The following is a 16800-nucleotide window of genomic DNA, read 5'->3' on the forward strand; positions in this document are numbered from 1 at the left end:
TTTAAAAAAATGGTTCAGTAATTTTTCAATCAATATTTTTGTCAGGATAAGATGCTTTAATAGTTATTGTATCTTTCTTCCTACACGGTCTCTGTTAGTGTAACTGGTAATAATAGTTAATAAATAAAGCCTTTTATCCAATCTTTGGTTGGCAAACTAACCCACCACCTTTGTTTGGTTCATGAGTGCTTGTGTATGCGGTGCATTCCTCCACTCTCCCCATCCGTTCCCTTTTCTTGTGAGCTCACAAGCAATTGGAATTTGTGCTTATCCTGTCTTCCAAGTGGATGGTGCAATGTGTACCCGCTCAGTTTATGTGCATAAGTGAATGTCCAGTCACAAACAGAAATCAAAGCAGAAAGCCTTGCTATCATCACTTTTTGCTATTGTTCTAAAAAGCAAATTCCATACACTTATATTTTATGTTGAGGAAGCAAGTGTGTGTGTGTGTGTGTGTGTGTAATACCTGCTTGCCTGCCTACCTATCTACAAATGCTGTTGTGTTCAAGGCCAAAAAAGACTCTTTGCCTCTATTTGTGAAGCAGATGGATTGCAAGAGGTCTCCACAAAATGTTCCCTGAGTGACCCAGAGAGCAGAGGGGCAACAGCAACCAGTTACTACAGCAGCTTCAGGGGTTAAAGATGGGTGGAGTGTCTCTTGTGTTTTCAGGATGATGGGTGACTGTGGGGAGGAGGGCAGATGTGTTAGAGTGAGGGGGGGCAGGGCTATCCATTGGAGGAAAGCAGCTTCACAGCATCAATTGAATGCTGCAGCAACAACTAAAGAGTTTATTTTGCTATTTGTGTAGAGAGAGGGTATGGGTTTATGTGGAGGGTGTCTCTACAGAGGAGAGGGTATAGGGAAAGGAGATGGGCGGGAACTGTGCGTATAAGTGGAGAGCAAAGAAATGGAGAAACTTTACAATATCAGTTCAGTTTTACTCTTGGGGTAAGAAATGACAGCAATGTCCCTGCTTACTTGAAGGAGGGGGATGTCTGTGCATGGGGATAGGAATCAGCAGTCTGACCTGGTGTTTGCTGAGGGCAGGGGAGGAGGGGGTGCCAAGGCTGCATAACTCACTGTGTAGTGCATCTAAGCTCGATGCTTCTCGTTTGATGGCCTTCCCCCAGCATCATCATCTCAGTGCTAAGAGATAATGAAATCACGTGTGTCCGAACCAAACCAATTTAAAGATAATTTTGTTGTTGTAAGAAGACCACAAATGCACAAGAGGCATGAAAGAGAGCTGACTGCTGCACCCTTATGGATCCAGTTTAATATAATATACTTTACAAATTGTTTACAATAACTTGCACGGAACTGTTATTGGAGTGTTAGGGAAATGCACAATATTTTAAATTGTGGTGCTCTAACTGCATCTTCTAATGTTTCATTAAGACTTTTCTAATATATAGGGGATTTTTACAGTTTGCACTTTGTGACCCTTATGTTATAAACAATGTTACAAATTATGAACTGATAAAACATCAAGCATAGCAAAAGAGAAAAGCTATCTCACTAGGGATAAAATAAAATATGGCACCCGCTGCAGAAAAGTTAAAGCTATGTGGTACGGAGGTCAGCTTGGCACATCAGCAGCAAAATTTAGGTGTATTTCAAAATCTGCCTGGCTCAGCTGTGGGTTGTCTCTTTAGCTAGAGCCCATACTGATGCAGAGGACACTAAGAAACACATTTGTTACTCTGCATGGTTTCAAGCAAATACACAGATTATGCTGTTTATGGCCGTTATATAGTCTATAACATGTTTGACCTTCTAAGCTGATGTTTTATTAATATGAACATCAGCTTGAAAGTCAATTAACGCACTGTGTTATAGAACCTTGAACAATGGAAATATGTACAAAAGCCCTGGAAAAATACTTTTACAGAGTAAGTGATGAAATGAAAATGAAATGTTTCATTAAGGTTTCAGGTTTTATTCCAAATCTGAAATTCATGACAGATTTGCTGAGGTTTGAGTGAACCTAGATGAATTTTTGACTTAACCTGCACCTAACCTAACCTGCATCAACTTAATGCATTTGGATGGAAACTGTGGGGACCACCTATTTGGTTACCATGAGTTAGTCCTGAAATCTGGTAGCTTAAAGCTGGGCTGTGATTTGAAATTGGGAGGCTAAACTTGGAGTGAAACTCAGGGAGTGCAAGCCTATCTATGTAAACCAAAATGGTGGAAAAAAAAGGGTTTGCAAAAAAAAATCTGACAATTTGAGAAAACTAATTTTGCACAATCTTGTTTCCAAATAAAATCTCTGGTGTGGGTCTTGATTTCTATGCTGCGAAGCCACAACAGAAAGGGGTCTCTAGCATATTTTAAAAAGTAATCTTTTTTTCTTATAGAAAAACTGTTGTCTGTCCAATCATTGATGTGATCAGTGATGACACATTTGAATACATGGCTGGGTCAGACATGACATATGGAGGGTTTAACTGGAAGCTTAATTTTCGCTGGTATCCTGTTCCTCAGAGAGAGATGGACAGAAGGAAAGGGGACAGAACCTTGCCTGTAAGGTAAGGAGAATGGGCAAAGGATGCTATTGTATTGTCTTTGACTCCATTGCATAATTGTGAGCATTGCAGTGTTTTATTTGTGGATAATCATTTTTAATTATTAAGACTTTACTGAAATTCAAATGTATACATATCCAAAAAGCATAAAGGTGTGGTACACCTTTTAGATTAAAGAAAAGGAGTACTTGTGGCACCTTAGACACTAACCAATTTATTTGAGCATAAGCTTTCGTGAGCTGCAGCTTATGCTCACGAAAGCTTATGCTCAAATAAATTGGTTAGTCTCTAAGGTGCCACAAGTACTCCTTTTCTTTTTGCGAATACAGACTAACACGGCTGTTACTCTGAAACCTTTTAGATTAAAACAATAGAAGACCATTTTCTCACCTATTCACAGTGTGCAATATAGTTATCAGAACTGAGCAAATGCCTTAAAGTTCTTCTGTGAGTATTCAATAACATACAAAATGAATTTGTTTGGATGTGTTTGTCCCCTTTGCATTACTTTTCTTCAAATATTCTAGTGAAGAAGTGTATTGGCTAGCGTGTTCATGAAAACAATGAATTTTAAGCTAATATTAGAAAGTACTTGTGGAGAATAACTTCTGAACTTGTAAAATTCAAATATTTTCCCTAGAAACTTGATTCTAAAATTCATGCTCTTCCAGTCAGGGAACAGAATTGATACCTACAGTACGTGTCCTATCAAATCTAACAAACATATCTCCCATTCTAGTATTGAACACTGTCAATGAATTGCTCATGAATGAGCTACAGACTAAGAATTAGTCACAAAAAGTATTTGGTGACTCACTGTAACACATTTGAGAAACTTGCTATCAGCTTGTAGAAAATTTGGGAACAGAAAAAAGAGGTGACATTCATTGACTAAATTATTTGCTATGGATTATTTGCTCAGTCCTGATAGCTATAATGGTCCTTATGATAGTTAATGAAAGTAATGAAAAGCTGAAATAATGATTTCAAACATGTCTGAGGCATAAAGAAGTTGGGGAAATTCCCCTCCTGCATGTCCCATTACTGCGTGCAACAGGCAGATAAAGAGAGAGCCAGCTCAGGTTGAAATAGTTCACAATGCAGCCAAAAGAAAGGTTTCCAGACAAGACAATGGATAATTAGAGACATTTTCATAATTATGTACATCTGAAAGGGCAGAAATCTATGTTCTTCAGAGTCTTGGGTTTTTGTGGGTTTAGATTTTTTAATATATTTCTGCTTGACAATGAAGTTATCAGGTACCATCTTTTCTTCCACTTATTTATTAGGAAAAACTACAGCATGTTGGTATGTAGAATATAAGGATTAAATGCTTTCACACAGCTGAGAGGGGGAGGATCAAAGGTGGCTTTCAGCCACCTTTCTGTCCCCTCAATCTGAGTCCAAACTGCACCTTGCTGCAGCCAACCTCCAAGGGTCTATTCTTCAGAAGAGCCAGTGCATTGACCATACCTGTGAGTAAACCTTTATGCCAGGGCCAGGAGAAGTGGGGTAGGGCTGGCTGTCGCTGCTCTGTACCACCTGGGGTCTCCTCCATGCCAGTTGCCTCTCAAGCTTTAAGGGGACCAGGATATGGCTCTTAAGTTTTTGACTAGAAAGCATGCACCAAATTCTGTTTGGAAATTGCTTTGGGGAATTGGATGCTGGAGAGTATATAATGGCCCTATTTAAACTGCCAGCAATTTTTGATGATTACCACAACATGATATTGGGGATACACTAGAAATAGGCAATAATTGTGGTAGGGAAATAGTACCATGAGTACCATAGGTGATAAATGTTGATTTTTAAAATAGTGACCACTGTAAATGTTAGCCATACTTCACATTTAGGGTTTAATGCTTTCCAGCGCTGCTGGGTGTGGCGTGGGCTCGGGGATGGCTGTCAGGGAGCTGATTCTGGCTCTGTGATTCTTGGAGCTAATTCCAGCCCCAAGACTATGTCAAGATGCTCCTTGGCGGCACTAGCATGTGCCAGTGATGGATCCTTATGGACCCTACAGTAGTCGAGGAGTACAGTGGCAGAGCAAAGCTCAGCCAGGTGCCATCCCCGCCCATGATACACCTCCTCCCCAGGAATCATAGAATCATAGAATATCAGAGTTGGAAGGGACCTCAGGAGGTCATCTAGTCCAACCCCCTGCTCAAAGCAGGACCAATCCCCAACTAAATCATCCCAGCCAGGGCTTTGTCAAGCCTGACCTTAGAGGGTGTGGAGACCAGAGGTTCAGGGCCTGACTGTAGTGCAGATGTGCCTCTGTCAGGTGAATTCTCTTTTGGGTGTTTGCAGCTGGATTATAGCTCCTTTTGTAGTACCTAAATGGTGCAAAAGGGCTATAGCTCAGCTGGAGATTCAGGCCCATAATGTAGACTTGTAAATGACCTGTTTGTAGTTAAAAGGTACCCCACACAAATGTTCTAGAAATGTATACATACTGCATAGTATATAGTGTACACACACACACGTACACACACACGTGTGTACACACGTATTGATGGACTGGCCTCGAGCAAATATTGTCCGAAAGAGCAAAATTAGAATGGTGAGGGAAATACACAACAAACAAGGAAACTATTTTCCCCCAGGTCAAATTTTACTGCTATTATCTGAAAAGCCCCTCAATAGCTGTTCACTAATGTTGAGATGTTTGTGTAAAATCCCAAGAGTTAATTCTTACCACTACCCCTACTGGCTCAGCCTCTTTTCCTCCTCACCTGGTGGCTCCATCCTCCATGCCCCTTCCTGTACTGGATCTTTGTTCCCTCACATCCCTGCTTGGTGCTTTGTGTGTCAACCACCTCACTCGACTTATCCACTCTCCCTGCTCCTAGCACTGACTTGTGGGGAATTTCAAGAAATTCAAAAAATGCTAGTGGCACCAGCTCTCCTCTCCATGGTTATCAGCTTCTTTAGTGAGAAAGTGTTTGTGAGAAACTTGCTGGTATGTTGGCTGGTCTGTGTAGGACTTCACTACTGATATCCTATTTCCCTCTCTTGGAGTCAAATAGCATTATTTTATAGTTTGGTCCTGAGCCAAAATTAGTCAACGGATTTTAATTTTAAAAAATCCTTTTATTAAAATAAAAATCCTGAAGAGGTTGGGAAGAGACAGAATAAGATACTTATTTGGCAGGTGCTTTTTTTTCTAGCTGAGGTTGCTTGAAATGTTAAAAGTAGGCCCGTTGGAGATAATTAATGAGCAAAGTATAGGCAGAGGTACATGATAAGAGTAAATTATAGTATATGGGTTTATTTTGATTTACAAACAAATTATTAACTCTAGACATGTTTGAAAATTCACAAACAATTGAATTTGTAATATGTTAAAATTATTAACCTGCCTAAAATCCTCCCCAGCTTCAAAACAAAATATTCCTCAATTATCCACCCCATTCCCCTCCTGCCTGTGCCTTGGGGAAAAAATTGGGATAACAAGTGAGTCTTGCATCTTGTTCTGATGACCACCTGATCCAGGCCCCGATGTACCAGGAGAAGAGAGTTTCAGAGGCAAGGGCCTCTTATCAAGAACACCTACCACCAGTTACTCCTACTTAAACTAAGTGAATGTTAGCTCAGACACCACAGGTGAGCATGGCTGCTGTGATGTTCCATGTGGGGGAAAGGCTGTCTCAAGTAGCTAGGACCCTTACCTTCACCCCATTCTTTTTTCATAAGTCACAACAGCATGTGAAACTGGAAATCAGCTGGCAGCTAGTGCATGTCCTGAGCACAGGTACAATGGGCTTCCTCTGGAAATAACATTTAATTAGTGATCTGTTGTATTTGATGCTATCTGCAATTTTCAAATAGATTTTAAAGCATAGCCTCATATGGAGCTTATTGCAGTAAATCAACCTGTAGATGTTAGACATGGATAACAGTAACAAGGTCTGAATCCAAAAGAAAATGATGCAATATTCTAGCCAAATAGCCTAAAGTGTTTTTGGCAACCACTGCTACTTCAGAAGCTACTGGGGATCCCTCTCCCCCAAAAAAAGACCCTCAAACTGCAAATCTTAGCAACAAACCATTTCTTCTGGTTGATTTTCTCATTCTATAAGCATCTGGGTTAAGTACTGAGTGTGTATCTAGATCTGTTTTTCTGTCCAACTGATGAAATAGGTGTATATAACACCACTGACTTTTATGTTTTCTTGAATATGTGTATAATAGTCATTGCACCCAAGTTCTTCTCTTTGGCACACTGAAAGTTAAGGGGGTTGTAGGCATATAATTGAAAGAAGAATGTTTCCCAGAGTATTTATTATCTATAATAAGTCAATATTGATCAACACTTACCTTTCCCTTTTTATATTCAGTAGCAACATGTATACACTCCAGTAAAAAATATGGGATGCTTTGTAAAGACCTTTACCACCTTTAGTAAGAAAGATCTGGATAATTCACTCATAAGTCACTCAACTTGCTCATGAAGATGAGTCTTAACAGAGCTCAGTCATCTTGTATTTTGTGTATATTAATCCTGATACGCTGAATGTGAAATTTACTGTAAACTCTAAGCAGTAGAATTTATCTGGTTCTTTTTCTTCAGTCGATGGAAATAAGCACTAGACTCACTTGCTTTGTTTGCCCTAGAAATTACAAGAAACTGTTTCATGAAATTTAATTCTGTAAGATGATTGAAGAGGTGAAGCAACAGAAATATCTGCCATTGCTGAAGTTTCTAGAATTTATAGCAAATGGTTAATTAATTCAATGACTTTTGTAAAAGCCTACAGATAATTGTCATCCAATACAGTTGTAAAGAGAACTTTCTTAGTGTAAACTATAACTGAAAAAGAAGCTCAGTCAGATAGCTTTTAAAAAAAAATCACCTGCAATGAATAGTAGCTGTGGGAATTCATAAGTCTCTTATTTTATATTAAATAATGATGCTTAGTGTAGCAAACAAAGATTCAGAATTCAGTTACAGCAAATTTAAAATATCCTGATCTGATGTACAGTCACTGCTGTCACTGTTCTTCACAAATGTGTCCCTGTTGTTTTGATCCCATATTTTTCTTCTTTGTTTCCAAAATACTGCTCCAGTGTCCTTGTTTCCTTTCCTGCTTCCTCCTCACCATAGTCAAGAAGTCTACCTATCTAGGTTTTTATAAGGTCACCATAGTATATTATCTCCTCCAATAATAATTTTGCACTTAAATGGTGCATTTCATCCTAAGAACTCTTAGCACTTTTACAAAGGTGGATACCATCTCCAGTTTATAGGTGGTAAGTGACCTGCCTAAAACCACACAGCCAGCCTGGAATAGAATCCAGCTCACTCAACCTGCTGTCCTCTACACTATCTACTAAGCTGTGTTACTTTGTTCATGATTCCAAACAAATTCTTTATTTCTCTTTCAGCTGGGGAGTGAGGTAAAGGTTATAGGTTTGCACTGGGACAAAGAAACATTTTTGGATAATAATAAGAACCAACCAACTTTCTACCAAAATTCAAACAGAGAAATGAATCAGAACCTTTTCTAAAGTTCAAGAAGAATTAGCTGGATTTTTCTCAGGCTTGGTTGTTATCTATTTTTTTCCACAGATGTAATTATTTTAGTCTGTAACAAAAGCACCACAACACCAACAGAAAATCTGTGGCTGAAATTACAGAGCGAAGAGGAAAAAGGGAGGGGGGGAGGGTGCGAGAGAGAGAGGAAATCCCCAAGAGTAGATTGATTTCCAGAGACAAAGTAGTTTAGACAAGCATTGCAAATATTGTCTGGGCCCAGGCAGCCTGTGGAAGTTACTGCAGGACACTTCCTTTAAAAGGGTGCTTTGTTTATCTGAAATAGAATAAGTTGTAAGGACTGTCAATCAATATCTCTTAATTAAGCTTCTATTTAACTCCAAAGTTCTTATCCTGCTCCCATTTAAGTAAATAGCAAAACTCCCATTGACTTTCACTGGAATAACTTTAGGCCCAGTAGAGCTGCAATAGATTATTGGACCTTTTCCAAATGCTTTATTTTTATACATACACATAGTGTCATACACAGTTCCCTCTTCCATGAGTACAGAGATTGCTCAGGCTACAGAACCAGTGGGGTTAAGCTATGTAATGAGAGAGAGGGTGGCTAGATGCCAGGGGCACATAAGAGGAGAAAAGCCACAGAACTCTTCTCCAACTAAGCTCCCTTCATGGCTGTGCTTGAAAAATGGAAGGGGTGTGGCTGGAGGACGCATTGATATGTAGATCTTCTGCCCTACAAGTGGGAGGTGTGATCAAATATGGCCCTCTGTAGCCTTCTCCAGCCATCAGGCTTTAGACTACAGCCACATTGCATGCATTACACCATGTCTATACCTTTGTCTTCCAACATTTTCTCTGACAGCCATTGGTTTCACTCCACTGATGATTGCAACCAATGTGGTGGTTATAAAACTAGCAGCCATTGGCTGAAAGGATGTACCGGACATTAGAAGGAGTTCTGAAATCAAAAGACAATGGGAGCATGTTTGAGGGGCAGTTATAGTAATTTCCAAACCACTATTCTTTTTTAGCTCTAGATAACAAAATGGAAAAAGTACAAATCAGAGCTTCATGTAACTAATTACAGGCATCAAGCCAACAACTATCTGTGACTAATTAAAATGGAGTAACAAACACCACAGGGAATTTTGAACCGTGCACCTTTGTCAGGTTGTTGTATCCCACCACTGCACAAATGATGAAGGAGAGGGTTAACCAAATCACATACTCTTGCTAAGCAGAACTACTTCCTTAATATTTTCCTTTAAATAGCTTTGCATACTATTTGTACTCTGCAGTGCTCACGGTGTGTTTGAGAAAATTCATTCCTCCTTCTGTCAGCGTGCCAACATATTATCAACCTTCAGGCAACAGAATACTGTCTGTGCTGAGAACAGTTTAAACACAGCTTGTGTCTTCATACCAGATGTTTTTGTGCTGTGCATGTTAAAGCTGTCCACGCCAGTACATCTTTACTGGATGTCACCATATTCACCATCCTTTCTTAAAAGCTCAGTTCACTAGGTGCTAAAATCTATTGAGTCACTCTTTATTTCGACGTTTTTGCTTTCTTCCTAAGCATTTTATTATTATGCCAACTACTATGAATAAAAATAAGAGAACTAACATATACAGAAAGTAGGGAGCATACCTTGTTTATCCCTTTCTCATTCTCCATTCCAACAACTGGACGATGTCTGATACTAATAAAAACCTATATAAATAGAATCCTTATTCCAGATTACATATAATGTCCTTATTTATCTTACATACCTTAAGGTGGTATATAGTTTTCACTTTTGGCTGTCTGTTGAGGCAGTCAACAAGGATGCTAGTTGGTGAAACTATAGTTCTGTTTTTTGGGTTGTGGACACCTTCTCATTAATAATTGGACTGAGACCACCAAATCATATGGCATAGAGTGGCACGGCCATAAGATGAAAAGGACTGTTCATTGGACTGAAAAGGTCATGAACGTTGACTTTGGAACAAAAAGCTTTATGTCTCATTCATAATTCCTAGAATCATGGAAAATGATGACTTGTCCATATTCCCTCATGCAGTCCCTCATGTTGCGAAATGTGAGTCATGCAATTTACGACTGTAAAATATGTTGTATGCAGTGTTGTTGTTAGGGTGACCAGACAGCAAGTGTGGTGGGGAAGGGGGGGTAATAGGAGCCTATATAAGAAATAGACCCAAAAATCGTGACTGTCCCTATAAAATCGGGACATCTGGTCACCCTAGTTGTTGTAACCAAGTTGGTCCCAGTATGTTAGAAAAACACGTTGGATGTAGTAATATCTTTTTTTCAGCCAACTTCTCCTGGAGAAAGAGGCAAGCTTCAAGCTGACACAGAGCTCCTCTCCAGAGGTCTGCAGAAGAAGCTTGAAAGCTTGTCTCTTTGTCCAGGAGAAGTTGTTTCAGTAAAAGATACAATTTCACCCATCTTGTCAGTGTAAAAATATGAAACTCATTAATTGCCTCTTAGAATTCTTGAAGCCAGTGTTAAATATAATGGGTAGTACTCTGTGCTGCTCTTCTGAAAGGTACAGCACAGATTTCACAGCCAGGAGCAGGGGGGCGTAGGGCAGCTTTAAGCCACCTTTCCTCCCTCCCCGTTCTAGGCTGCTCCAGGGCTTGAGGAGACTCCCAACATAACTTGGACAGCCCTGGAGGCCTTATCTAATTTTTGGCAGCTCCCCTAGTGGCCACAGTGCTGCCTGGAATCTCTGCAGCCTCCCCACCAGCATGCCTCTCTGTCCCGATGCCCTAGCTTGCGAGGTGATCATTGGGGGGCAGTCTTCCACTGGCCCTGCATTGACTAATTGTCCCTCATCAGGATATGGGGTTTTTAGGGTACTTTTATGCTGTGTTGCTCCTTTTACCCAGCATCAAGGAGCCAGATCTTCTTCCCTGGTCTATCTCAGTGGGTTGGCAAAAACTGAACAAACCAAAAAAGCCAAATAAGACCAGAAAAGACCAAACCAAATAAGACCAGAAAAATAAAATCATAATATACTACCTTTACTCTTAAACAATCAACACCTAACACACACAATGCACTAGCTCAGTGGTTTGAGCATTGGCCTGCTAAACCCAGGGTTGTGAGTTCAATCCTTGAGGGGGCCATTTGGGGCAAAAATTGATAATCATACAGTGGCAGCAGCTGAATTTCAACAAGGATCAATAGGACTTTATTCTTTCTATTATCACTATTTTAGTTGTTTTTATAATGACAGCTGCACAGCAATTTTTTAGGTAACAAGTTCAATTTACATAGTTGATGATAGTTTTGGCTGTCATGTTTTATTTAGGTAACCCCTTTATTGATGTGTATGTAAATTTTACAGTACACCTGTACAATACTCAGTAGTTTCAGTTTGTAAGGATTGAGGTGAATATTGCTTACACCCACAACCCCGCCATCATTCAGAAGCCCCACAAATCTCGAAGTAAAACTCAGTTGAAACTGCCAAGAGTCACCTGCTTTCACAACTAATCTGCAGAAATGAAAATTTTTACATGATTTTGATGCAGAACACCGGGGCTTGATACTGCAATCCCGTGCACAGATGAGTAACTCTACTTATGTGAAATCAATGGGACTACTCATTTTAGTAAGATAGTCTTCTATATGTGTGTTTGCAAAACAGAGCTCATATGCTGGCCCACATTTGTTCATGCATTGCAACATTCAGGTTTGTGCAAAACATTTGTGAATCTTGGTGATCTCTTGATGAATCCGAAGTTGATGAAGTTTCATATATGTAAATAAAGCCCAGCAAACAGTGATTTTAGGTTTCAGTGTAGTGGTTTCACTCAGAAATAGAGATCTTTAACTAACCACTAATATAATTGTCATTTAAAGCTAATATTTTAAATTGGTAAGCACTCTCCAAAATATAAAGTGAAGAAGTGTATACAAATTGCAAGACTTTTTGTTTCTTCTCCTGCTTGATGATACTCACCTATAGTATTACGATATCGTACAATGAAATGCCCCAATCAGGTAGGGGACCATAGCCAAAAATCATTACCATCTGTTCAGTTTCATTATTGTTCCTCATTATAGCTCAGAGGGTCAATGATATTACTTGTGGCAGAAATATAGCAAGATTGAGGGCAGTTAAGCAGCTTTGAGACCTAGAAAGGCTCAAGTATATTGAAATGACAGACAGTTAATTATCTGAGTTTACAGTGTAGAGAGCATGGGGAGAAAAACAGACCTATTAAATGTAGGTAAATGCAGAGGTTCCATATCATTTGGTTGCTCTTCACTGAACTATGCTATCTTATTAGGAGTTATGATAGTAAACTCTGGCAGAAGAGGAAATAATTATGCAAAGGCAAATTCCTTGATTCATTAAATATATTGCTAAATGAGAGGTTATTACTGGCACAGTTATGTTTAATATGGTCAGTTATACACTATGTACCTATACATATATTTTGTATGACATATACAGCTGATACCATAGAGTAACATGGAGGATTTCAAGGAAATCTCTTATTAGTGTAGCTTCGCTGGTGCTAGCAATGGCGGGAGTGCTAGTGTAGACCAGTAGCCAGCTTTCTTTACCACCGGAACGGTTAGAAAGAGGTGGCTAATGCACACTAGTGCTCCCAATGTTATCAAACACCAGTGAAGTTGTGCTGGTGCTAAAATAACAGTGGAAGAGGTCCCTCGGTGTGCACAAGGGTGTATGTGTTTCCAGATATTTGTCTATGTATAAATATATGTGGTTGAATAGAGTTGGATGAGTAAGGCAAACAATTTCCCTGAATACTCACCCATATTATTGAATGAATTCTGTTGAGCTATGCTCATTTGAGCAATCAAATTGACATCCACATTTTCACAAAGCCAACTGCAATGTCACATTCACAAGCATTCATGGAAACTGAATTTTAAATTCACACACACAGGTATTTGTGTTGGAAGTTGCATTGCTTATCCATTCAGGGAAGAGAAGCCTGTGACATAGCTGACAAAAGACAAGGAGGAAACTACAAATTTTAAACATTGTACTTGAGTATCTGATATTCAATCTTTACAAATAATCCATTGTATAAAAGAAAAATTGCCGAATAAATTAATTATGAATTACTAAATTATTGACTCGGCTCAATAATAAAGCTGTTTGTATGTGCGTCTATATACTTATTTGTATACAGAGTAATAGAAAAGATTAGTTTCAAAATTAAACACTAATTAAGTGTCATTCATTTTGTAATTGTTCTTAATTCTGAGGATAAAACCACTATTCAATTTCCAAATTTGAACACCAGTCCCTAATTAATAGTAGTTCTAATTTTTTTGTGCTCAGTTCTTATCCAGCAAAGCACATAAGACCTCATTACTTTAATGGGGCTGCTTAAAGTTAAGCTCAAGCTTAAGTGCCTTGTCACATCAGCACCTTAAATATGAAAGGGTTACATTACTAGAATGTAACATTAGAACTTGCCTTCAGTAAGGGGCAGGGCTTAGCTACACCATCAGAGCAGATCAGAGAATTAGTTGCCATCATTTGCTCTCTGCCTTCCCTTTTGTACTGGAGGGAAGTAATCTGCTATTGGTCTATACCAGTAGCCTCCACACTGACTCGAATCTGCTGACTAGTGGATTGCAGGAGAGGGTCAGAGCGAACACCCTGCCAATCTCCCCACCCCCTGCCTGCTCACCTATACAATAGTGGAATAGCATTTCCACAATAGTTGCTCTCCTTCCCACACTGCCCCACCATGTAGATAACCCATGCAGAGGATTAACGCAGAGCCTTGCACCTTCTTATTCCCTTGTATGGTGTTGTAAGAACAGGTTACAATCCTGCCCTAAGGAATTTACAAATAGATTAACTAAAGTGTGGAGGGCCAATTTTTCAGTGAGGGAGAATATAGAACATAAATACTAGAACATATGACTAAAGTTCTGCATAGCCATGTTTGTAGGGTCAAGTTTTAACTTAGATTCCATGCTAGCTAGTTCTGTCCTCCCCCCCCCCACCCTTAGCTGTGCACTAGTATTTAGGTTGACAGTACTATAGATGCACTAATGAAAGCATTGATTATGAAATTATCTCAGCCTTTATTCTGATGGGAAGAGAAGCCCAAAGCCAAGTGTCCGTGAAGCCTGAAATTAGTACCGTTTCAATAATGTATGTTTCTATTATCTCAGATAAACATTTGTCATTAATGTAGATTTAAACTCTAAAAAATCTTTCCAGGGAAACAGGATATTTTTACTCATAGTGAATTTGCACTCTGATTGGATTTGCCTGTTGTAAAGATTTATAATCCTGTTAAGGGAGATTATGCCTGGTAATTTTATGAACGTTTAGCGTCTCTCTCTAAGGAAAGAGCTAAAGGCATTAAACTCTTCACTAAGCATTTCAGATTGGATTTAAACTGCTATTCCAGATGCAAAAGGCCAATATTCCATCCATTTAAATTGATTATTTTTTTAGGTGCATCATATTAAGTGGAATTTCACGTACAGAGTGATGCTGCAGTTCTTCCTCAGTAAAACTCCTGTTGTCAGTGGGAGTTTTGCCTGAATAAGAACTGCATTATTTGGCCCACAGCTGGAGTAGAGCTGTAGAAATTCTAAACCATATTATTATTTTATATATTTTCATTAATGTACTTAGAATATATTTTATATTCAAAAGATCTGGAGGCATATGTGCTATAGTATCATTTTATTAAATTTCAGTGTCTTTCAAAAGGTATTTTTCTTTTTTTTCTTTCTTTTTTTGTTTCTGTTTGTTTTCAACTAGGACCCCTACTATGGCTGGTGGCCTATTTTCTATTGACAGAAACTACTTTGAAGAGATAGGAACTTACGATGCAGGAATGGATATCTGGGGTGGCGAGAATCTTGAAATGTCTTTTAGGGTAATTCCCATTTTACTTCATTTTCTGACAACCAACAGTTATACTATAATGACATGTACATTGCAGATGAGGCACTTTTGTTTTAGCTAAAATGCAAGTTCTGGATTAATTTAAAATTCTAAAAATAACTAGAGATGCCTCGTGGTAGTGTTTCAGGGGCTCTTTTTCAACTGCATGCAACATTTATCTTTGTTCTGAAAGATTTTTAGATAATGATTTTAAAGTTATCATAAGGTTTACTAATATATTTATATTAAAAACCCAGGGCTTTCATTGAAACAGTAGGGATGCCAATTGACATAAATTAAGTAAAGAAGTGAGTTGGATTTTCAATACTGCAATGCTTTTCAACAGAAGCTTTCAACTATGTATATTCTCATGGATTTGCAAGCTATGACTGGGATTTCTATTGTTTTTACATATGAGAGCCCTACCCTCTAAGGAATTCAATATCCTGCAGAATAGTGACTTGATTTCTATCAGCATATTGCCCCTGACAAGAATAAAATGAAATGCATTTGTTTTATAAATTATCTTTTAAAATCAAATGAAGATTGGAAAAGTGGGGCTTTGATGAATAAATGATTAGGAAGGATGTGAAAAATGACTTAATATTATATGATGTATTGCAATCTTTACAAGGCAAAGTAGTTCGCAAAATAAAACTAAATAAACCCCTTTTCTACGCATAAAACGCAAGCAGACATTATTATTACTTTTAGAAGAAATCAGCTGAGGCTTTGCAGTATCTTAACTACACAGTGAAAGCATACATTGTTATTGTTCAGTGAAGTAGAAGGATAGAGACTTTTTTCCTAAACTTCTTTTGCCTTGAGTGTTTTTGCTTTAAAGTATCAGATGTACAATACTGTGTGTATATGTGCGCGCGCATGTGTTCAAATGTACCTGTTAATTCAGTTCACTTTTTGCTGGGTATAAAAGTAAATGAATGTCTGTGACTTATGATAAGCATTTTAAAACTAAAGTTTTTGATGTAAATTAAACCATGTCCCAGTGAACCTGGACACAATAGTCTATAATTGTCCAGGAACAGCCTATTGTTAGAGCCTTCCATGGATACAAAATTTGTGTCCGCATCCAATTCGCAAAAGTGGTCCACGGATACTCGGATTTGCAGGGCTCTAGTTACAAAATTTGTGTCTGCATCTGATCCACAGACCATTTTTGTGGATATCTGCAGATTTGCAGGGCTCTACCTATTGAAGTTCTATTTTCAGGGTATTTCATCCATTGTCTTTGAGAGGGACTCTGTCCTGTTATTCAGGAAGATTCTCTCCATGGATCTCTTTGTAATGTCTGTCAAGAGGGAAACCTGGAAAAATTGCTTGCCCCTCATCTCGCAGCATCTAACTCCTTAAAGCTCTAATCCTAGACATTTGATAAAAGCATTTTTTGTCTCCTGTTACCTCTCAAGAAAAGTGTAGTATTCAATTCAGGACAGCACATACACATATATTTAGCTTTAAGCACATACTTAAGAACCAGTTTCAATAAAGATAGACTTAGTGTGTGCTTACCTGAATCAGGGCCCTATATTTTAAAAACTTGCTCCTAGGGGTTTAATGTCTTAAAAATGGTGGTCTCCATCCTCTGCTGATTCTACCTTGCCTTGCCTTTCCCAGCTCCCTGGCAGGCAGTTGGGGTATTCCTGTGGTATTTACCCAGACAGAGGTCAAGAACTCCGAGGATTTAGCTGCTTTGAACCATAGTGCACTAGTCAATAACTCTTTCCCTAACAGATGTCCCTAGGGAAATATAACCCTATTTAAACTGAGAATTGTTTTAAAGAACATGACTACCTATGAGGTGAAATCCTGGCCGCACTGACTTCAATGGGGCCAGGGCAAAAC

The 16800-nt window shown here is 38.7% G+C and overlaps 1 protein-coding gene across 3 annotated transcripts in view; it reads left to right on the forward strand.

Moving 5' to 3' along the window:
* GALNT13 (polypeptide N-acetylgalactosaminyltransferase 13) overlaps positions 1 to 16800 on the forward strand; it is a gene marked incomplete at its 3' end in the record, with an annotated part of 686573 nt that overhangs the window by 505191 nt on the left and 164582 nt on the right. For all 3 annotated transcript variants that reach the window (XM_084642901.1, XM_084642899.1, XM_084642900.1), the window contains 2 exons: positions 2365 to 2535; positions 14812 to 14929. In XM_084642901.1, coding sequence (XP_084499027.1) covers positions 2365 to 2535; positions 14812 to 14929 — 289 coding nt within the window. The remainder of the gene's footprint in view (positions 1 to 2364; positions 2536 to 14811; positions 14930 to 16800) is intronic.

This window comes from Lepidochelys olivacea (genome assembly GCF_965140295.1).
Source record: "Lepidochelys olivacea isolate rLepOli2 genome assembly, chromosome: 11".
In the NCBI taxonomy this organism is placed as follows: Eukaryota; Metazoa; Chordata; order Testudines; family Cheloniidae; genus Lepidochelys; species Lepidochelys olivacea.